This window comes from Aphis gossypii, chromosome X (assembly GCF_020184175.1).
Source record: "Aphis gossypii isolate Hap1 chromosome X, ASM2018417v2, whole genome shotgun sequence".
Classification (NCBI taxonomy): domain Eukaryota; kingdom Metazoa; phylum Arthropoda; class Insecta; order Hemiptera; family Aphididae; genus Aphis; species Aphis gossypii.
The window spans coordinates 9,889,920-9,913,992 of record NC_065533.1 but is presented as its reverse complement, the minus strand read 5'-3'; the positions used below and the strand labels follow the sequence as shown (position 1 = coordinate 9,913,992).

The following is a 24,073-nucleotide window of genomic DNA, read 5'->3' as shown; positions in this document are numbered from 1 at the left end:
AAACAATAATCAATAAACCATGGTTTAATTCAATATATTCTTTAAATAACCGAAAATGTAATTGTAACAATAAAAAACAAATTAGACAATATAATCCTTTTAAATTTTGCTATAAAAAATTTAAATTTCTTTGATCTTAATCATTCATATTATTAAGTATTTTAATATAATTTTTAATTAATATTACTTATCAATATATTAAGTATAGAAAATACGAATTATAAAAATATTTAATTTTTCAATATTTGTACTATTAATATTTTAACAGATAGATAGATAGGTAAGTATTTTTTAACTAGATTAAAGCAAGTTAGAATTTTTATATTTTATTGGTAGCAATATTTTCACAACAGAACAGGTCACTTCCAAGTTACTAAGTATAAATAATTGTGAAAAAAAGCGCTTCACAAAATGATTTAGTTTTAAGTATGTTTCATGGCCCATGGTTTCAATCATATCTGAAACCTAACATAATATTGAATGATAGTTAGAATATTTTAAAGTAAAAATATTAGATTAGGTGTATTATATAAAAGTACATACTCTTTCCCATTTGATTGATGATTCTTCAATAATAGAATCTACAGTTACAACTTTAGTCTCATTAATTTAACTATGAACACTAGCCTGTAATCTATATAACATAATATTGCAGTTATATTCTGCGATATTAAACCTGCAAAGTATTTTAATTTGTTAATTTATATAAAAAAAATATCTTAAGTACAAGTAACATTACCTTGAACTAAATACAGTTTTAGGTCAAAGAGTTTTCATAAGAATATCATTCAAGCCATAATCTTTAAATATAATTTGTTGATACACTGTGTGTATATGTCCAAAATCTACACTAAAAAAACTTGTATGCCCATCAAAATCTGGATCAGACAAATGTTCGCCATGTAGTGTTTGGGAAATAAACGATAAATCAGTATCACTCATCATCAATGACCGTGATGGTAAAACACTCTTGTCAGTTTCCCAATGGTTCAAAAGGTCTTTATTAAATATAAAAACCATTATAAGATCGTATAAATTATTTTAAATTCAGAAAATGGTATAAATCTGATTTATAATTTATTTACTACATACCTTGCCCACAATGGTTTTTAATCAAATTTCTATTGAATGGATCAAATTTGCTTATTACATAAAACACATACCAAGGTAATTCTATTTTTCTAATATCATTTGAACTGATTTGTGAAAAACTGCTGTATCCTCGAACATTATTCACAAACTTATTTTCTAGAGCAGCTTTTTCTTGAAATACATATGCGTCAATAAGTTTTTGCCATCTTTTACATACAAGCCTGCAGTATAAAAGTGTGTTTGCATCGATCAAGATGAATGTGTTTATAACCATGTAGTAAATCAAAAGTTTGATTATTTTTTAATATTTCCATGGTTATAAATGTAATAATCAATAAGAATATAATGTTGACGGTGTTGATATTAATTTTAAATTTATTCAAACGAAACAAGTATACAATACATAAGGTATTAAAAAAATATATTAAACGCTATCAAAAGCATGCAGAATGCAAATTGTAACATTGCACTAAGTTAGATAAAGAAATTTTTCTTCTACAGTTCTACCCAGTCTTAGAAGATATGATAATATTCATGGATTATTTTAGTAATATATTTATTATCAAGGCGATTTTATCATCTATGCAAGATAACAACACAGCTGCAAGCTGTCGGTGCAATATTTAAAAACAATAATAATTTGATTCTTCATAACATAACCAATTTAATACATCAACAACTTATAAATATAGTTATATTTAGATTGTAGTTATTGGTCAATGAAATTTATTTCAAAATGTTGTTTCTATTCTCCCGTCGGTTCCTATTCACCCACAATTACGGTACGAGAATATTATATCAACATAGGTTAATTTCTGAATTTGTGTCAAAATAAGAAAATACAAGTAGGTAAATTAAACAAATAAATACACTTTAGACTGCAACATTTGAAAATTGCAAGTGGCAACTTGAAATTATACCTCATCAATTAATGTTTTGGTTATTAGACCTGTGATTCTAGTGGGCACTGATGAAAACTATAATCACTATAATATAAAAATAAATTGAAAATATTCGAAAACATTCTAAAACATTCTAAATAGTGAAGACATATACCTATATTAAATTATTAACCAATATATATTTTTATTTAACTAAAAATGTTTATTTTATAAATACCTAGTATGTATTTTTCCTCCGAAATCAAATCATTAATTATAAGACAATTTTTTTACATATTAAAATATAATAATTTAACAGTAGGTAGGTAGCCAATAGATATAATTGTATAATGGTATTTATTTTATGAGTTAAACGATTGATATACATCTATAAAATATCATAGTTATTTAAAATGTCATGTACTGTGATGTTTACTGTACATAGAACCACAGTCGTCCGTCGTATTCTGGCTATCAATCCGTAACCGCAATTTTGCTAATTTTTTATTAACACTGTCCATCCACTGGTGATGGTATCCAGTCATGAACGGTGCTGTTTCAACGTTCGTGGCCACCGTCGATTTGAGTACATTGTAACCACGGTCTACTTTACCCGCTGTAGATTTGTACGAATTCCCTCTATTTACGGCGACTGCAACCGAATTCAACTTCACCGTGGCAGCTGATTTCCACTTTTCCGGCACAACTTTCATAAACAGCCCTGTGTCGGCGTTTGAGTTTTTCCCATAGTCCACCGTTACTATAATATAGTATAAACGAAAGTTCGGACGCCAAAAAAACTATGTTCATTAGGGAAGGTCAAACAGAGGGTGGGATAAAGAAGATATATCTCTCCATGACTTAATACTTATAGTAATACATAGGTATTATAATATACATATATTGATTATATTTAGAAATTTAATAAACAGTTTTATTAATATTAAATAACTTTTCTTTATTTAATTAACTGATCTCTTATCCTTAGACTGTGTTTTTAAAAATAGTGCATGCTAAAAATTGGTCTCATCCTACCACCATAACAAAATCATTTGACTGCCAATTGCAGGTATGTTAATATTACATATATACTTAATAGAGTGACTCACCAAGCCCTTTATCTTCTCCAACACTGGAGTTATTCAAAATTTGATTTTTGAATTTTCAAATAATACCTACTTATACTTAAAACCCAAATTTTCAAACTTGAAATTTTCTGTGCTACACAAGAAGTGTTTTTTAGAAATACAAATTTTTGTTTTTCAAATGAAAACTCCTTAGAAATTCAATATTAAATGAATAAATGTTATTTAGGATGCTAGGAATTTCCTTGTATGCATATAATACAACGATCTTACACCAATGTAATGTTTCAACCCCAAGTGTTATGTGGCTTTCTTACGTAAGTACAGAAAACGTACACGTCGAATTAATAAAACCGTTAAGTAGTTAATTTTATCAGGACGGAAATGTTATAATAGACATTTTTGATTGATACAGTTTTTGATTTGATAACGGGAGTTATTCGTATAAACGTTTATACTTAAATATGATTAAACACAGCTATTCTAATTAAAACCATAATTACATTGTTTTTAAGCGATTTGTAAAATAAATTATTTGGAGAAACTAGGAGTATTTGAATCTTTGGAGACTTGGGGTGAACCAAAAGAAATGGCATGAAAATAGAAAATTAATCCTAATTAACTAAATCAGTTATAAACTACAAATGTATAGAATAAATTTATTCTTTTTTCGTAATGTTTTAAATATACACTTTTTAAATTAATATTATTATTCAATATTTGTTAAACATATAATTCAAACTGTTTTTTTTTTAATTTAAAAAATGATTATTGGACTTCGTGACGATTTAAATATATTAAGAAATTATAACTTACTTCTAGTGTCTAGTCAACAATAAAATATTTACTAAGAAAGGTGTTAATCAATCAATTTTTTTATGCCTGGATATTTCGTAAAAATAAAAATGTATATTTTCATTGAATATTTACCATATTTACCATAAAATATATTTGTCTATACTTAAAGAATACATGTACTAAATCTAGTATACTAGATATTATAAAAATCAATACTTATTAAAATAAATGTAAGTACCAACTCAAATAATTGACAACATTACGCCTACAATTAAATACCTTTCACGATGTCACTAAGAAGCATAGGCACCAAATTGGCGATAATGCTCGTTGACGGATTCAATCCGGGAATGGAATTGATTTCTATCAAATAAGGGATAAAGTTTTCAGTTATTAAAAAATCAGCTCCGAACAATTGAAACGTTTTATCACGGTAAAACGAAGTGTCCGTAGCAGCCTTTAACACAGCGTAAATACTCTCACCCATTCCGGGAAATATTAATTCGTCCCATACGTATTCTTGTCCAATTTTTCTGAAAAATAAAACACAAGACTTCGGTTACACAAAAATACCTATACAATATGTAATGATTATAATGAAATTTCAATAGTTTTTTAGGATGAAAATCAGGATAAGCATTACGTATTGTGACGTAGTATCAACTGTTTGAACTTATATACCTACAAAATATGAGTAGTTTTTCACTAAAATTACGATGGTTATAAGGTCCCTAAAATGTGTGTAGTAAAGTGATTTATACCTCAAATAGTCTTTTAATTCTCTATAATCCCACATACATTCATCGGGTACTTGTGGATTTCTAAATTTTCGATATTTCATTTGTAGTCGGACATTGCTGAGATGAATGGATTCGTGCATATTTTGCATTGAGAAACTGTTTGCACAAAATCGAACGTAACCCTCTCTGTAAAAAAATAATAATTATTAGGTATTTGAACATTGTTCATGATGTCTGATATGCGTACATTTCTTTTATGGTGTTCTGACTATATAACAAATGATAATGGAATTTATATAATATAAATGTTTGTATATTACTCATGTAATATAGTATCATAACACCATAGAATTACGTTCTCGAACTGTAAATTTGAATACTAACTTGTACATCCACACAACTACTGGACTCATATTGGTCACTAAAAACCATTGTCGCAAATCAATTTTACACGTATAAACCAAAAGTGGTCTTTCTAATAATAATAATAATTTTGGTAGTTATTATGTCTTTATTTTGAAATACTACAGCTTGTTACCTATATATTTTTGTAAAATATAATTATTTCTCAAAAAACCGGCTTCAGTGATTTTTCGTTTTATCGTATGCAAATCTCTAGACAACATAATACCATGACCTGAACAGTTCGAAGAGGGTTTTATAATCCATGTGTTGGTAATTCCATCTATATAGTGTTGAGGACAATATTTTTTCACGTTTTCTAGTAAATATTTACATTTTGCATAGACATCTAGCTATAGAATAACACAGATAAAAAAATTCAAGTCACTAAAACATCATAAATTATGATTCCATTGACAAATCGGTAGTAAAAATGATATTTACACGTAGTGAATTGAAAATACCGAATACGGTGCTTTACGTATATCTGTGTTTTGGGTAATTTTTTTTTTAATGAAAAATATGCACCATCCAAAAGTTGGTTTGTAAAATTATTGATTTAATTAAATATACCTAATATGTATGTATATATTTTTTTTTGAAATTCAAACATCTTTATATTTTTAAAGTCAAACCAAAATAAACACTTCAATTTTTATCTAGATCTTAAGTCATATTAATGAAAAATCGGTATGATCATATTACATCATTCCGAAATAAGTAATTAAAATATAACATTAGTGTAGCACTGAAACTAAAAAAACCTACATCAAAAGCGCTATAATTTGATGTAATCATATTTTATCATTAAAAGTATCATACTTGTAAAATTTTTGATGTTAGAAAATTGAACCTATTAAGATTATAAATGCTAGCTTGAAAAAATCTTAAGTCAATGACGTGTAATAACTGAGATAACATATCTAGTTTTAAAAAACCTGGTTTCAATAAACTAAAAAGTCATGCTTTAGGTAGAAGTAGAAAATACATTTTAAAATTTTATTTTTTTTATCTCATAAATGTATGGATAATATTATAAATAAGTACAGTACAATATCATAAATAAATACCTAATGGCTAATAACAACACAATTATCCATTTTATATATTACTTATATATACTTTCTTTCTACATAGGTTGTAATGAAATATTAATATATATATAAGTTTATATTAATTATAATAGAATTTATTACTCTTACAAAATGCATCAAGCCGTTAACCGGATATTTTAAACATATTTAGTAAATTTAATATACATAAATTAATACTATTGAGTTTTGACTGATTAATCAACGTATAATATGGTGTGTGTGTTTGTGTGTGTGTGCATATAATAATATATTATATAGGATATTATACGACTTATTCAAATTCAATATTCAATAATAATCATTGATAATAGATGTATAATATTTTTACACGTTTTGGTTTAAGGATTACTTTTTTTTAATCTACATTTAAATATACTATAGGTAATTGTAAAATTTTGAGTCAAAATAACCTACAAATCTTTGTTAAAAAGAAATTCTTATAATAAGTGTTAACAACGTATGCCCTATTTTTCCTAATTTGTTAATTAGGAATTAATAAATTTGTATCCATACAATACCAATTTTCCATATCCTTAATCATATCCTTTTTATCATCAATAAAATTGTAAATTTTTTATAAACTTATTATTGAGCAAAATTTTAAATTTTTTATAATTTTGTAACGTAGATTGTTCCAAACTTTATTTACAAAGACAATATTGGATATATAGGATATGTCATATCCTCGTGATTTTATTTTGTTTTAAATGTAGAGGTAATAGCTTTTTAAAATATATTGTGATATAATCATAAATACACTACGTACAATGTTTATTGGAATGATATTTGTAATGTTATAGAATTTATATACTGGTGTTCTTAAACAAACATTATTTATGTATACATTCCATTATAAGTTTTTGTCAAAACTAATATCTAGGTACCATATAGGTAGGTACAATAATTTAATACAAATTCTATGGTACCTACTTTATGAGTAGGTATATTTAATTCCAATAAATTTTATTATAGCTAAGATTTTATGCCCTAAAAATTCGCAAAAAACGTCTTTAGAAAATGTTTTGAATTTTTTAAAAAGAAAACCTTAAAAAGCTTGTAAATAACTTTGAAAGTTATAAATCGTCCGTAAAACATATAATAATAAAAAAAAAATATGTACAATAATTCTATATAGGCAATTCTTTATCAAACAACTCTCATTATTTTAATACTTATTATTATTATTGTTTTTTAAAACATTTTTTTATATAATGTTCAGTCAAAATAAAACAATACTTTTAAAAAATATATAGCTTATACAAAAAATTTTAAATTTTAAACTTTGTTAGTAAAATATTACCCAATAAATAAACGTATATTTTAACAATGATGATAATCAGAACAAAAAGGCCTATAGTTATGGTATTATTTTTATCACGTTACATAAACATTTAACTACAGTATTGCGTAATACGTTAGGTTAAATCGATCGTTCAAGTTTAATGTTGATTACCTACCACGTAATTTGAATGAGGAGGCAGTGATTTATATCTATATTTAAATTTGGAATAAAAATCGAAAATCAGTACAAAATAATTATAAAAAATTTTCTAAAAAATTGAAAACTACTTAAAGAATGACTTTGAAAGTTAAGTTTATCAAAAATCCAATACTAAAATTACATTCAAATAATCAATATCTATCACCTGAAACACAATTTTCTATTTACGGCACGAAATACGAGTATGAACAATATGCATATGAAAATCAATTAAATATGCATTTTTTCCTTTATTGAAAAAATATGCATTATAAATTTTCGATTTTTAAAATCGCAATTCTATTGCTTTGACTTTTGGCTTGGTAATCTAAAAATTGAAATTATAGAGAACAATATGCAAGTCATACAACTTCCGAGCTTTTTAGTAATAAAATTATTTTAGCTTCGGTGCACCTCGGGGTTTTTTGGTAAACCTTGATGATTTTGCCAAAGACCCAGGTAACAGAGAATCGATATTCGTTGAGAAACGAAAGCTCTCAATACAAATATTTAATTTTTACCTCAATATTATATAGCTAAATAATCATTATACAACTGATTTACTTCTAATTCATATATATACTCATGATCAAATCTTGCATTGTTATCGATGATCAGTTTTGTGTAATGAATCATAAATTCGTTCCATACCTCTTTTTGACAATTATATGCCCATAAATTTTTTGTTGTATTACCAGTTATGTGTTTATTCAGAAATTTTGATACACATCGTTTTACAAAATCAATAAAATTGTATGGTATCTGGTAAGGAAAAAAATTATATTATTCTTGAACTGTTATTATTAAATTGAAACTGTTACATTGCCATTTGAAGAGAACATTTTTTTATTATTCTCAATCCCCTTTACAATAATCTTCAGTGTGCTTACTAACGCTGTTGTAATATAATCTTCAATAAATGCATCACTGTCTGCTTCAGATCGAATATAATGACATCTCGGAAACATCAAATTTGTCACAGAATTTTTGTATAATTCTAAACATTGTGCCAAACCAGTCTATATTTCAAAATAGATACTATGAGCTAACCTGATTGTTAATTAATTAGTTTCATAATACATAAGTATAATAATTATGGAGATAAATATTCAACTATAATACAAAGCTAATCAATTTGTAAAAGTTCTATCATTAGTATTTAAAAAAAATTATTAAGTATTAGGTATTTAAAATAAACAAGAATATTTTTAAGTAGTTAGGTGACAATTTTATTTTTGTATTAGGTAGGTACTATACTCATAATTTATACAATTTTCTTAATCTTAACAATATAATATAATGATTAACACACAAGGTCGTAGCCAGGGGGGTTTCTAACCTAACCCCCCCCTCGAATTTTTTTTTGAAATAAGACTGAATAATTAGAATTTCATATTTTATTACATAATATAACATATTTATACATTAACCCCCCCCCCAAAAAAAAAAAAAATTTCCCGATTGAGGAGAAAATGAGTTTTTTTATATGTATTAAATTATAATAATTAGGACCAGAAATAATCGATGAATTTTTGACCAAAAGATTTAATGTAACAAATTATTCTAACATTTCTAATATCAAAAGCCCTCATTTCTCCTTATGTATATATATATATTTTCCTCACCCAAAAAAGATTCAAAATGTATTATTATAGGTATAAAAAATAAGTACCTTTTTATTTACAATCTCGAATGGTAACACATTAAATAGGTAGCTTAAAATTGTTTGCAGTTAAACCTACAAAAGTATTTTTATTCAATCAAATTCTAACAATTTTTCTTTGAAATATTTTTAGTGGTCTAACTGCGTTTTTATTTGACCCCCCCCCCTCCTCAGACCAACAAACCATACTGAAATATAGACTGGAATAAAGAAAAATAAATTACGCGCATAACTCGAACAGGCAGAAAAGCCTGTTTAAATAAGCATTAATAAATTAAAATACAAATAATTAGTTTTAATTGTTTAATGTTAATTTTAATTATTTTAATGGCTTTCAGTTTCCAATAGCCTATTCATTTCACAGTGATTCTTTTTATAAATGTTAAGTTAAAATTTATCTTAAAAATAATATTTTTTAAGAGTTACCTATATAAAAAAATTCCATCAATATAGCCACACATGTTTTATAAATTGTGTGCTATTTACTTTTGTAAATGTAAACGTGTGATAGCAAAGTTACAATTTATAAAATGTTCTCAGCCGAGTATTAGTTTTAAAAATTAAAAATTAATTAATTTAAAGAAGAAGGAAAACTTAAAATGATTTCTCAATAATTAAGCTTAATATTTAATGACTACTCGTAAAAAGTACTTTGGTACAAAACACGTGTCTTGTCATCTGACTAACGGATGTCAATTCACTTAAATTGGACCAATTAATCAATCGTTTTCTAGTGACAAAAATAAAATCCGATCTTTTATCTTTAAGTATACTCCACGATTGCGCACTTTTCAGGCGCTCTATGATAGCTTCATTTTCATTAATTGACGATAAAAGCGGAGGTGATTCAATCCAATTAACCATGTATGCTTTAAATTAAAATTGAACATTTATAAATTTGTACTTTGTAGGATATCTAAGGTATTAATAGCTATGTGTACGTGAATATTTTTAAAATATTTACGTGCTGATTTTAAATAATGAGAATAATTTGTTGGCGGTCTGTACGGATCTCGTTTTTCTACCCACCCACGGTTGTTCATCTCTAGAGAAATTGTTGGAAAATATCCTAATACCGAAAATATTTTTTGATCCTGTAAACAATCAAAAAACGATACCAACATTTAACGATAAATGCATATTATGTACCTACATTTGTTTATAGTATTATGAATGCACATTTCAATAGCAATATTACAGTTGCAATTAATATCATATTACCTACTGTCGATAGGTATCATAAAAAATGCCATGATATTTAATATATTTCAATATTTTATTCGTACCAAAGATTTTTATAAGGTAAAAAATGTTATCCTTTTATCTATTTCAGTTTCTACTAAACCTGTATAGCTTTCAACGTCCGACTAGTGACATTCGTCAATGATTCGAAATCTAATGTTGCGTTCAAAGAGGTGTAATCTAATAAATTGTGATTACACTCTTTTATCAATGCTTTATGTAGTTCTTGAACATAGTTTTTTGAATTTAGTTGGTACCTGTTACTGAGGCTACTCATTTTTGATTGTTCTGAGATTTGAGATTCTTCTTTTAATTCCGGAATTTGATTAAAACCGTCTTGTTTAACATTTGTATTAGTGTCACTTGTGACCTCATTATCGAGGTCATTATTCGAAATAGGATTGCACGTGTTTTCAAGAATTTCATTAGCAGCGATTTTATTAAGCGTGTCAAGTGTATAGGCTTTAGTTTTATCTTTTTGATTTATTAATGGTTTATTATCATTACGAGGCATCAACGGCTTTTTTTTTCTGGTGTTTTTGTTAGAATTCATTGTGTGTTCTTTTGTCTTCCAGATTGTGTAAATTTTATGTATATGCTTAAAATATATAGAATTTAAGTTATGTTTAATTTGTAAATGTGTAATACTGCTATTTAAGATTGTATAATGATGTTTGTATCTATGGTAATAAATACTGAAATGTCAAGATTATAGTAGTCGATTGATGTAATATAGGTAATATAATACTACCCACCCGTTACAATTTTTTGGCAAAAAATTACGTACTAATGTTTTAAGAATCTTCTGAATAAAAATTATTAAGGGACTTGTTATAAATAGATACCTAATACCTTATATTATTATTATTTTTCACATTTAAATGTGTTCACTGTTCATTAACTATTTCTGTTATGCAAATTAATATGCTTTTTATCTAATAGTAAATAATCAATATCAGTGTGTACCTACCGCGAATCAAGCACACATTTACACAAAGAAATTTTCATAAAATATTTAAAGAATTTTCTAAATTTGAACTATTTATAAATGTATGATCTATCGGTTTTCAAATATTTAAATATTTATACATACATTTCTCAAAAGTGTTCTTACTCAATACTCATTTATATGACCGTAACAACTTAGAATTTTAACAGTTTGTAAGAATCAAGAACATTTAATAGTTATTTGTATACAATTCTTTTTTTTATTATTGAAAAATTTACAATCTGTATTTGATATCATAAGAAATAAAAATATGACTGACATAACACATACATACGTAATAAAAACATTACATGAAGCACATGATGAAGGAAATCGTCCAGTGACTCATTATTTGAATCAAAATTTAAAAAAAGTGGGCAAGTGGGTACCGTTCTGCTGTACATTAGGAGGCGGGGTTGACCTCGGACTAGGGTAGGTTAAATTTGAATGCAATGATAGGTATCATTGTATACGAAAAACGATTCTGAACGAAGATGATTTGTCAGCCTAGGATATAATTTCCAGTGGTTGGTGAAAAAGGTGGTTTATGTTTTAATGGCCTGAATACATCAACATTTAAGTTCTTTTATAATTATTGTAAGCTAAACTTATGAAAAATCTTGTATTAAATTTTCAACTCTTAGCTACCAATACAAACATTTTTAAGAATTATACCTACAAAATAATTTGCAAATATTCATAATTTTGACGAATTTTTGTCAAAATTTGAACTTTACTTCAAAGGCTAATAAAAAAAATTGTGCCTATGTATTCTTATAATTTTTTAATCACTATAAGAATAACATATGAGAAACTTTGTATAAAATTTTCAAGTATTTTGATAGGGCCAAAAAAATTTTATCGACACTTCAAAAAAAATTTTTCTGAAAAATTGAAAATTTCAGTTGTCTATAAATAGCTCAAAAAAACTCAAAATATTTTAAAAATTAAATCATGTAAAGAAAATGCCAATCTAAATAACTGGTAAAATTTTCAAGTATCTACGACTTATACTTTTTGAATAATAACAAATATTTAAAATCGTTTGGGATAAATGGTTGTCGTTACACTATTTCGTAAAAATTTAAAATTCAAACGCACATAACAATTTTTCCTATAATGATGTTATGAGTTTTCTCTACTTGAAGGAAAACTTATGGAGAACTTAGTGTTATAATTTTAATCCTTAGTTATGAACACAAAACTATAAATTTTGAAAATTTCAAGTATTTTCAGTGATTAGTTTTTGAATTACAACCATAAAAAAAATCGATTTGGTCGAAAACTGGTTTTTGCGTAAAAATTGCCGTTTTTCCGTCATTTTTTTTTTTGTTTTCCTCGATTTTTTTGAAAACTGTTGGAAAATGTTAACTTTTTACCTCTATAATGCACCAAGGATATTCACTTTTACATCGGAAACCATCCCCATAGTTTGAAATTGGAGCATTATTTCGACTAGTTATGCTGTACACAGACACAAAAAAAAAAAAAACACACACATCATTGTAAAATCAATACATTCATCACTTCGTTCAGAATCTAAAAAATTAATAATAATATGTATAATATGTTTATACTATACTTTATCAACTTATATAACTCAAGCACTCAATAACCATGTTTATAATATTAATATTATAATACATTTTTGAAACTTAAAAAAGAAAAGTTTTTATGAATCCTTAACCAGTCTAATTCAAAAATAATTATAGTTTTTTTTTTGTATTTTGTTAAAATTCATCTTCAAGTGCATACAACAACAAAATTGTGTCATGTATTTTTAATATTTTTATATAGACATAAAAACAATTTTTGTAGATTCTTGAATTAAATTGTTAAGAATTTTGACTTAAATAAAAAAGTTCATCGAAAAAAAAATTAGGAATTTCATACATATAAATAACTAACAAATAGTTTAAAATGTCATCATATAATGAAAATAATAACATAAACATAAATTGCATGCATCTACAGTCTACACAGTTATTTTTTTAAAGTATAATATATCAAAAATTGTTTAAAATAATTATTAAATGAGTGAATATAGACTGTCGTAAAAATTTATAACTTAAAATGGTTGTAAAAAAGTATTGTAAATTTATAACTATAGATTTTTAATTGAAAAATTCTCAACTTAAGATGTTAGTATTAAATTTTCAAGCATTTAAAATGTACAGAACGCTTAATCAGCAAGCAATATTAATTCTAATATGCAGTTGGAAAAAAACTGTTGATTATCTCTACTGGGTTAATGGAACAATAGTGAATTATGATGCCAATATTTTCATTGTGTTTCCTATTATGCTAATATTAGGAGGAAAGCATAATAAAAAGTCAATTTTATAAACATTTGATTAATGGTGTCTTGGTACAATAATGTAAATATCTGATTTATTTAATTCTAGTAAATATTATTGAAATGTAAATGATGCTGTGACCTGTGAATGAAATATGAATATATCCAGCTAAATATCACATAATGTCATCAATAGATGAATCTTCATACTCACGCCCACCAATACTTCATTACTTTTATTAATTGTAATTTCCAGATTATAAAATATTTTTTTAAATAAACAAAAAAAAAAATAATTCTAATGTTCATGATCATTAAGACGATACTAAGGTTAGTAGGTAATACACTAGTACATTGTGCATATAGAGATATATAGGTTAAGTATATGGTTGTATATACTATGTATTATTAAATCATATTATTATACTATATACCTAATCATAAAGTAAAGATAAATATTAATTATTTTATCAGTTTATCAATATTATTTAAACGTTTTAAATTCAGACAGTATTTTTTATTTTATAGGTTTTCAGCCAAAGTGCCAACTACTTGCCAGTCACTTTTGATTATTATATAGTATTTTTTAGTATGGTTAATAATTATTTAGTTAAATTAAATATATTTAATAGTATTAAATGATTGTATAAACATCACTGTTGTTGTCAAGATTAATCTCGTGAACACAAGACACAACACTATATAAAATGTATTAAACTTATATGTAAAATAAAGCACTATAGCAACACTAAACAAACAATTATTGTAACTTTCTAATGTGTATCATTCAATTTCAAAAATGTCTAGTTTTTATAGCAACCCTCATAGTGAACAGTTAAATGTTTTCAGTTCCAGATATCCATCTTACCTAATCAAGGTCTCACCTCCTCAAATGTACATTAATCAAAACAATATGTTATTATTGCCCAAAATATGTAACAAGTATAGTGTGAGAAGAAAGAGCAATTCAGTTACAAATATTATCATTTGTGATGATGTTTTGTCTGTACGATCCACAATGGAACTCAACACTACCTCAATGAAACCAACTATCAACAAAATCAAAATGACAAACAAAATCACTAATGATAATACTAGCTTTGATAATAGTAGTCGCGAAAGCTTTGAGAGTTTTATACAATCAACCCATTATAATTTCAGATATCCATCTTACCTAATCAAGATCTCACATCCTCAAATGTACTCAAACATCAATCAAAACAATATGTTGTTATTGCCCAAAATATGTAACAAGTATAATGTGAGAAGAAACAGCAATTCTGTTACAAACATCATCAATCATGATGATGTATCATCTGTAAAATCCATAGTAGAACTAAACAACACTACCTCGATAAAACCAGCTGGTAATAAAATCAAAATAACAAATAGAGCTGCCATTGATGATTATACTAGCTTTGACAGTGAGAGTCGTGATAACTGGGGAAGTTATCAAGAATCAACAACTTGTAATTTAAGATACCCATCTTCCTTGGCTAAAGTCTCACCTCCTCTAGTGTGTTCAAACATTGAAAATATGTTAATGCAAAACAATAACAAAGTACATCATATTGATGAGGTATGTGTAAAATCCTCTTTAGAGGATGTCAAATTGATAAATTTAAATGATAATAAAATTGAAACAAACAAATTCAATGATGTCAATCAGGAGGACAATTTTTTGACCTTAAATACCAGTGATTTTAAAACAGAAGACATTACGAAAACAAAAACCAGGATAAATTGTACTTTTAACAATTATGACAACCAAGAACAAATTACTACAGAAGATTTTGCTGATGATGTTAAATTGATTAAAATATGTAAAAAATGTCATAAGGGCTGGCATGTAAAAAGTTTTGACTGGAAGAAAGTCTCAAAAATTAATAAGATTAAATTGTTAGAAATAATCAAACAAAATTCAAGAACCAAAGAACCTATTCCATTTTTAGTAAATCATAACTTTAATTACAACTCAAATCAACATTTGTCTATCAATGAAACAAAATGTTTAGACAAGACACAAAACAATATCTCAATTTAAATATTATAAAACTTCCCTAACATTTCGGTGTAATAAACTTCAAAATATTTATGTTTGCACATCATGCTATTATTAAATGTTAATTTCAATGTGATATAAACTAATAAAATTTATAATTTTTTGTTTAATATGTTATTATAATATAAGTATTAAATAAGTGTATCATATAAATAGCTAGGTAAATAGGTAGGTATTATAAATTATAATATTAATTTATAATATTAAAATAATAAAATTAATTAATATATCAGTGGCGATATTAAACAATCATTAATACAAGGAAGTACAGATAAGAAGGCTATTTATTGCTATAATATACCTAAATACTTTAATGTAATTAATTTAAATAAATTGCATTTTAATTATTGTAATTCATTAAATTAGGCTATTTAAAATGAATCTTATTTTTAAATTCTGTATCATAATAAAAAATAAAATATTAAAATGTTTTTAACATTTTGTCTTAAATCTAAATTAATGCATTTATGTTTATAACAAAACCTAGGCATTGTTACTTAATAATGTTGTCTAGGCTTTTCATTAGGACTGTAATTAATACCATGTTATCATCAAACTATTAATAAAAAATGTTGTCTTATTAAATTTAAGCATTCAAATGAATTGAGTGATTTTTAATACCAACCTTTTGTAGGTAACAAAACGGTAGACAAAAAAATATATAATATTAAATATATTTTTAAGAATAGTATGTATTTACAGAATCTAAAAATAATGGTAAGTAAAATCATTCTTTTAAAAACCTTTATAACTTAATAATTTTTTTTTTTTTTAATTAACATTATTTATAATTTAAAATGTACCTACCAATCAATTAAATGTCTAAATGTATTAAAACCTAATATGCAATTTACTCAAAGATTATTACATATTATATAGGTACTTATATAAGCTAATGAAATTATATTTACAAGTAACGTTTTTAATTTCAAAATTGGTAAAAATCTTAAATAATGTCGAAAAAAATAATATCAAAATTAAAAGTAAAAGGGTAAGGGATTAAAAAATTGATAAGTAAGTTTTTATATAATATATCAATATGAAACATTTATAAAAATAATAAACATTATTTCATATTATACCTAATTATGTTTGGCAGTTATTTGAATATGATTGTTTGTAATATTGAATTCTTTTTTTTTTTCTAGGATTTCTATCACATTAAATATTTGATACCTAATAAATTATTTTATTGCATGTTAATTAATATTCAATATATCATAAATGATTGATGGAAGATCAGGTACTCTCCAGTGGCGTAACTAGGCTCTTTTTTTTTGATATTTTAATATCAATAAACATTTTTATTAAATAAAAAAGTAACAGAATATCATATATTATACTATGCATATTATAAGCATTTATTTTAAAATTTAAAACTAATAGTACCTACCAATATTATAAACTACACATTTAATACGACATAAAACATTTTTTTTTGGGGGGGGGGGAGAAAAGTGGGTAGACCAAGGCCTACCAGGCCTATCCGCTGACTATGCCACTAGTACTCTCTCAAGAATCTTAGAACATAATTATTTTAAATTTGTTTATTTTTATTGAAAGTATTTATTTAAAATAATAATATTTATCCTTTATTATCATTCTTAATTATAAGTATATTATATTGTTGTCCAAATATACATCTATCTTATATCCTAGAAAAAAATATAAATATACCTACTGTTTAAATCTATGAGTAACATATACATTGCACCTACAAATACTGAATAGTAATAAGGAAGAATTTAAACATAATGAATTGGGATAAGGCCTGCTGCTATCCGAGTCCTCGTATGTTAATATTATAAGAGTAATGTACTACAGATCTATAGCCAACAATGACGATTAAAGATCATTATCAGAAACTAACAGAACAATAAAAATACACTTTGAAATATTCTTACCATTTTTTCATTTCACCTCTACTTCACAATCATTCACGGTTGTTTATACGTTGTTCATAATTTTGACTGACGAACGGCGATGAGAAACTTTTTGAAATAGGTATTGTCTCAAGAATCTTGGAAAATAATTGTATAGTTTTTTTAATTAGTTTATTTTTATTTAAAATGAATTGTATTTATCGGTTATTATTATAAAAGTTATCAGTTTATCACTATATAAATTTACGTCCAAGTATGAATATATATATTAAATTAATGATATCATAATATAATCAATAATCTGTTCACTTGTTATGGCACATGATATCACCCAAATAAAATTATCAAAATGCATTAGAAGTTCGTAATAAATAATAATTTATAATATTTTAATGCACATTTCTACTCAAAATAATTGCTCTCCAAGTAAATAAATTATTGAAACAAATATAGTGTACTTAAAATCAATTTAGGTACTTGGCATTAATTTATGCTATCAGATCTTTGTAGCATTTAATTATAATATGTTTTCTTTCCTTACTTAGCCGTTTTTTACCTGTAGATTGACGAAGTGATTTTGATTTGATATCACCAATTTTAATAAGTAACATTATCTTAAGAAAATAGTTACACCAGCATCTGCAATCTGCTAGTTGGTCTAAAAACCACTTTATCTAGCAATATTTGATTTTCTGTGTAGTTCTATAGATGACATTGAATTTTTGAACATTAACAGATATTTTGTTTTGATCATTATTCATGTAATTAGATAAATAGTAAACGTTTAATGAAATATGTATCCATTTTTACATCGAGAAAACTGTAACCATACTACAATGTTGAGTGTTGCAGTTATATTGTATACCTAATATTCTATATGCTACATCGATTTAAGCGATGTTACGTCTATTTACTCAAATACAATACATATATAATATAATAGTCATGGCTAAGTACTTATAAATACTTGTATTCCGGCATGATAATAGGTATGCATGTATGATAACAAAAAATGTGTTCTTATCGTAGTTTGAATAGCGTACTTCAAACCATAGCGTACAAATTAAATAGAAATACACGACTAATCGCCGTCGAATGTTCATTATCTCGTAACGACCGACAACTTTGTTTGATGTGACAACTTTTTTTTTATTATAACTGTAGTTAGAAAAGTATTTTCAATATGAGCTTTAATCCAAGTGCAATATCTAAAAACCAATTACTTCTCCATTTTTCAAATATTGATCAACTGAACTACAAATGTAATATATGCAACAAGATATATAAAACACCTAATGGAGGAGTAGGTAATTTAAAGGCACATTATGGCTACCCATTTACGAATAAATTATGATCTTACTGAAAAAAGAAAAAGACAAATCCTCTTAACTCCTCTTCAAAGTGATGATGATCCTGATAATCCAGTAAAAGTTTCGGATAAATGAGCCATGGTAGTTATTTGATTTATTCAATTTATAAATACATAGGTACTAAATTATTAATTAAAGTCATCTTAAATGTATATCTAGTTAACTATATTGGTATTTTTCATTTTAGAAAACAAATCAACCACAAAAAAACAATGACACAGTTGTTGATGCCGAACCTCATTACAAACATAATGTTGGTATCTGGTAGGTATGTAATTTTATATTTTTTTTTAACTATTTACAGTAGCAAAATTAGTATATTTCAATCCCCAAGCAAAGTAGTTAAACAATGACCCACTATACCCATACACTCACTATACCTCCTATAACATAATATATGATCTAAAACTGTATGGTAGCTTAGAATTTTCAAAGTAGGATACAGGCCATCAACAATAATTTAATATAAAAAAATACTATGGAAATTAAATATACATTCATCCACACAAATTTTAATTTTTAAGCACAAAATAAATGTTTAGGGCTAAGCAATTGTATGCTAATAAAAATGCTAATTTAAATTTGGATTATATTTTTATAATTATTAAACTATTAATAAAATAATATTACATATTTAATACTCCAAAGTAGTCCAAACGGAAATGTATCAATAATAATTTCTAATATAAAAATTACATTATATTATATATAAATATATTTCATAAAATTTAGCTCTAATAATATATTTTTTATTATTGGGTTAGGTGGACCAAAAGCAAAAATAATCACAGATAGCATTATCTATTATTTTGTGAAGGATAATATCTCATTCAAAACTATTGAGAATGAAGAATTTAAACAAATGTTGCTAGCTATTTGTCCACTGTATAAACTACCTGGTCGAAATACAATTGCCCGTCAAATAGATGATTTATATACTGTTATGGCAAGTAAATTTCGAGAGGAACTTTCAAAAGTCCTTTTTATTTCCATCACAACAGATGTCTGGACAGAAACGATGCAAATGAGAAGTTTCCTCGGTATGACTACTTATTTACATACATAGATGGAAAATTAAAAACACGTAATATACTTTATTATTTATATAATTTTACATATTACTTTAAAAAAAAACTTATTTTGTTTAAAATTATAGAAAATATTGGTACTGTGGAATTGTTTGAAGGCCATACAGCAATTTATATTGGGCATAATTTGATTGAAACGTTATAAAGTTGGGGATTAGAAGCTCAATAAGTTGTAGCTGTAGTTACAGACAGTGGTGCGAATATGAAAAAGCTATAGTTGACGAATTTGGTGCAAAAAAACATCTACCATGTGTTGCCCACACCACAAATCTTGTAGTTGAAAAAGCTATTGACAAAACACAAGAGATTAGCAAGACAGGTGTTAAAAGTGGTGGAGTACCAGTATTACTATTTAAAGCTCGTGAGATAGTAAAATATTTTAAAAAGAGCACTAAGGCCTGTGATTTTCTAAGAAATAGTCAAAGAGTTGAAGGTAACTATTTACTATTAGTACAGTTTGACTTTTAAAAAAAATATATCTTATATAATAATATTTAGGTAATTATTTTCAGGTAAAAAAGATGGGCAATTTCTCAAACCTTTACTTGACGTCAAAACCAAATGGAATAGTTCATTTTATATGATAGAGAGATTTGTTCTGCTAGCTAGTCATTTTTCACAAGTTCTCTTAACTAAAAGTGGTAAAACTAGAGATATACCAAACATGGTTACAAGTTCAGAACTTAGATGTATTGAAGATATCTGTTCTTTATTGAGACCTATTGAGCAATTAACAAGAAAGTTGTCCACAGAAAAGTTTATTATGTCAAGTAAGGTAATAACTATAATATTCTATACAAAAAATGAAATTGTTAAACAAGACCCTACTTTTGCCATAGCTAAAAATTTTAAATTGAAAATAATCGAAGAGTTGGACTACAGATTTGAATCGTTAGATCAATCAACTATACAATCAATATGCACTATTCTAGATCCTAGATTTAAAGATATGCATTTCAAAAGTCCTCTGGTTAATTCAAAAGTTCAAGATAAATTAGTACAAATGATGGATTAAGACACCAATTTTGATGATTAAATAATATCTTTGACCGAAACAGATGTAGCTGTCAGAGAAAGTAAAAATTATGACTTATGGGGCTTGCATAGAACACTTGAACAAGAACACAAAAACTAAAGGACTCATATGAAAACATCGAGAGAAGAATTTAAGAGTTACTTACATCAAAGTGTTATTGGATTGAACGAAAATCCTTTAGATGAGCGGGAAAGTACTAACTGTTTATCCCAAACTGTATAAACTTGCACAGAAATTTTTAATAATACCTAGAACATCAGTACCTTCAGAGAGACTATTTAGTAAAGCTGGGACGACAAATAGTCAGACAAGAAACAGTCTAACTGGAAGTAAATTAAGCAAATTACTTTTTTTAGTCATTAGATTTAAAACATTTTTGTTAAACCTATTATTTTAAACTTTTTTTAAACAATGAATTATACTATGATGAATATAATATTATTGTTAATTATTATTTATTTCAAACAAATGTCAAATGTAGTTGACAACATTTAAATATGTATAATTTAAGTGTAATTCATCACCTATTAGTCTATATAGTATAGTGTAGATTATAACACGGCTGTAGTATATATGGTACTTTATACAGCCATAGATTATTTAAATGCTGAGCTTTCCCAAGCCATCCCGGCGGCCAGCATGGTTACCTAGTAATATTACATTTGTGGAAAAAAATATATATTGATATATCGTTGTTTTGTGGGGAATATCAGCGATTATCGATATTGTAAAAATCGATACCTATATCGATATAGCGATATATCGATTTTTACATCATGTTTGCGCATCCCTAACCTTCTGTAGCTGCGGTTCGGCCCTTTCACTGCAGCGGTCCAATCAGAAAATTAAAACCGTTTGACGCAGTGTGGCCAGTCGCCAAGTCTGACGTGTTTATACTGCAAACTTGTACGTCTATTGAATATTTGTTTATACGTGCCGTACGCGTAAACGTTTGTTTACGGCGTATTGTCGTATTACGTATATGTTTAATCGTTCTGCGTTTGTCGTGCCTAAAACCGAAGAAAAAATTTGTAAAGCACATTTCGTATTCTAATAACTGCTTAAACACTACAAATTCCGTATCGTTGTTGTTGTTTACAAACGGGTTTTATTAATTTTTTTCTACTGTAATAATTATCGACTAAACCATAAATTAACAGTAATGGCATCTACACCATACATGGATCAATATCTGGAAAGTAAGCTCTCTTTCGGTTTTAAATTCCGACGAAGTACTAACAGAATGATATTTTAGATTTGAAGAACCTTCCTCTCGAGTTAGAAAGAAACTTCACTCTGATGCGAGACCTCGACTCTAGAACTCAAGAAAAGATGTGCAACATTGATAAAATGGCAGATGATTATTTGTCAAATATCAAAACCTACTCTGGAGATACAAAGAAAGAAAAAATGACCGACATACAACTTCAATTTAATAAAGCAAAAGAATATAGCGATGACAAGGTTCAATTGTCTATTCAAACTTATGAATTGGTATGTTGTTTATGAGTTGTTTATGTAACCTTTACAATTTACTCTATTGTATTTTTCAGGTGGATACTCATATTCGGAAATTAGATGTAGAGTTGGCTCGTTTTGAAGCCGAAATTCAAAACAGAGCCTCCAGGACTTCAAAAAATGTAAATGAAAGTTTACAGAAAGGTAGGTGTTCTGAAATATATTTTATTATAATGCCAATGTGCTTGACAATTTTTTTATGCATGTCACTTTCAGGAGGTAACTATACTATAAGTGAAGAAAAAACAGTTACTCACAAAACATCTACAAAGAAACAAACTCTAAGAAGTTTGTGAACAGCATAACTTTAGTCTTGCCTATGTTGATTTTAAGGTATAATAATTATAAATATTTTTCAGGAGTTGCAAAAACATCAGGTACATCTAGTGGTGGTTTGCCTCAAGTCAAAATTGAAACACCTTCAGTTAGTGCCGTCGCTAATCCAATAAACCCTACCAATAGCGTAGCCAGTGTTGTAGTAAAAACTGATTCTGTTACTGATGTTGGTGCTGGAGTTATACAACCGCAAGTTTTCGACATGCCCATTGATCCTAACGAACCAACTTACTGTTTATGCAAAGAAGTTTCCTATGGTCAAATGATTGGCTGTGATAACCCAGATGTAAGCATTTAGTTTTAATTTAATAATTATGTATACATTCATTAGTTTCACTTATACGGCCATTTATTTAATATTATCACCGTTATGTATATAAATATATATGTATGTATATCAATTTTGTGATTTTATTATTTTAGTGTCCTATTGAATGGTTTCACTTTCCATGTGTGAAATTAAATACCAAGCCCAAAGGAAAATGGTTTTGTCCAACATGTATGGCGGATGTGAAGAAAAAATAACATATTATAATTATGTAATAAGTTTTTTTTTATTTTATATATAGATTACACTTACACATATTATAAATTAAATTTATATATTTAATATTTATGTACGTGCAAATAATATATAAAACTTATTGACAATTCCAAATTGACATTGTGTATTACCATCAGTAATTATGATATGAAATGAGCTTTTTTAGTTTTATAAAATTTTCATAAAGACATATAATGTTAGAATTAGAATTGTCTTAAAGAAAAGTTAAGTTTTGAAATTAATGGTAACAGTCTTAAGTAATAATTAACAAAACTAATTGATGAGTATTTTGATATGAAATAAGGTTTTTTATTATTTAAATAATCTTAAATTATTAGAATTCAATGATGAAAGTATTGTGTGCTTCAATTGTATGATATAAAAATTGAATGAGTAGTTAACGAAACTAAACTAATGTTGTGTATTTGCAATGTCATTTTAATTTGAAATAAGGTTTTTTATTTTTTTTTTAAAT

General features: G+C 26.1%; 3 protein-coding genes across 5 annotated transcripts; 2 read left to right on the top strand and 1 right to left on the bottom strand.

The window, feature by feature from the left end:
* Positions 1 to 310: 310 nt before the first annotated feature.
* Positions 311 to 11,153, bottom strand: LOC114124458 (tubulin glycylase 3A-like). 2 transcript variants are annotated; one of them, XM_050207155.1, is made up of 14 exons: positions 10,581 to 11,153; positions 10,200 to 10,329; positions 9,887 to 10,104; positions 8,394 to 8,591; positions 8,137 to 8,334; positions 5,135 to 5,351; positions 4,981 to 5,071; positions 4,618 to 4,782; positions 4,136 to 4,389; positions 2,415 to 2,733; positions 1,093 to 1,313; positions 740 to 998; positions 544 to 676; positions 311 to 465 (listed from the first exon to the last, which is right to left on the bottom strand). In XM_050207155.1, exons 1-12 carry the CDS (start codon positions 11,028 to 11,030, stop codon positions 763 to 765), a joined length of 2,697 nt encoding a protein of 898 aa, XP_050063112.1. In that variant the 5' UTR covers positions 11,031 to 11,153; the 3' UTR covers positions 311 to 465; positions 544 to 676; positions 740 to 762. The 2 variants fall into 2 exon arrangements, with proteins under 2 accessions (XP_050063112.1, XP_027843514.2); XM_027987713.2 differs by lacking the exons at positions 311 to 465; positions 544 to 676; positions 740 to 998 and having other exon boundaries at positions 1,149 to 1,313; positions 2,398 to 2,733; positions 10,581 to 11,152.
* A 9,147-nt stretch (positions 11,154 to 20,300) lies between these two features.
* On the top strand, positions 20,301 to 21,641 carry LOC114124442 (uncharacterized). The gene is made up of 2 exons (XM_027987695.2): positions 20,301 to 20,597; positions 20,677 to 21,641. The coding sequence occupies exon 2, from the start codon at positions 20,745 to 20,747 to the stop codon at positions 21,177 to 21,179; it is 435 nt and encodes a 144-aa protein (XP_027843496.2). The 5' UTR covers positions 20,301 to 20,597; positions 20,677 to 20,744; the 3' UTR covers positions 21,180 to 21,641.
* An 86-nt stretch (positions 21,642 to 21,727) lies between these two features.
* Positions 21,728 to 23,706, top strand: LOC114124447 (inhibitor of growth protein 5-like). Of its 2 annotated transcripts, XM_027987697.2 has the most exons (6): positions 21,728 to 22,399; positions 22,456 to 22,694; positions 22,754 to 22,862; positions 22,935 to 23,006; positions 23,078 to 23,340; positions 23,478 to 23,706. In XM_027987697.2, the coding sequence occupies exons 1-6, from the start codon at positions 22,363 to 22,365 to the stop codon at positions 23,577 to 23,579; spliced, it is 822 nt and encodes a 273-aa protein (XP_027843498.1). In that variant the 5' UTR covers positions 21,728 to 22,362; the 3' UTR covers positions 23,580 to 23,706. The 2 variants fall into 2 exon arrangements, with proteins under 2 accessions (XP_027843498.1, XP_027843499.1); XM_027987698.2 differs by lacking the exon at positions 22,935 to 23,006 and having other exon boundaries at positions 21,732 to 22,399.
* Positions 23,707 to 24,073: the final 367 nt, after the last annotated feature.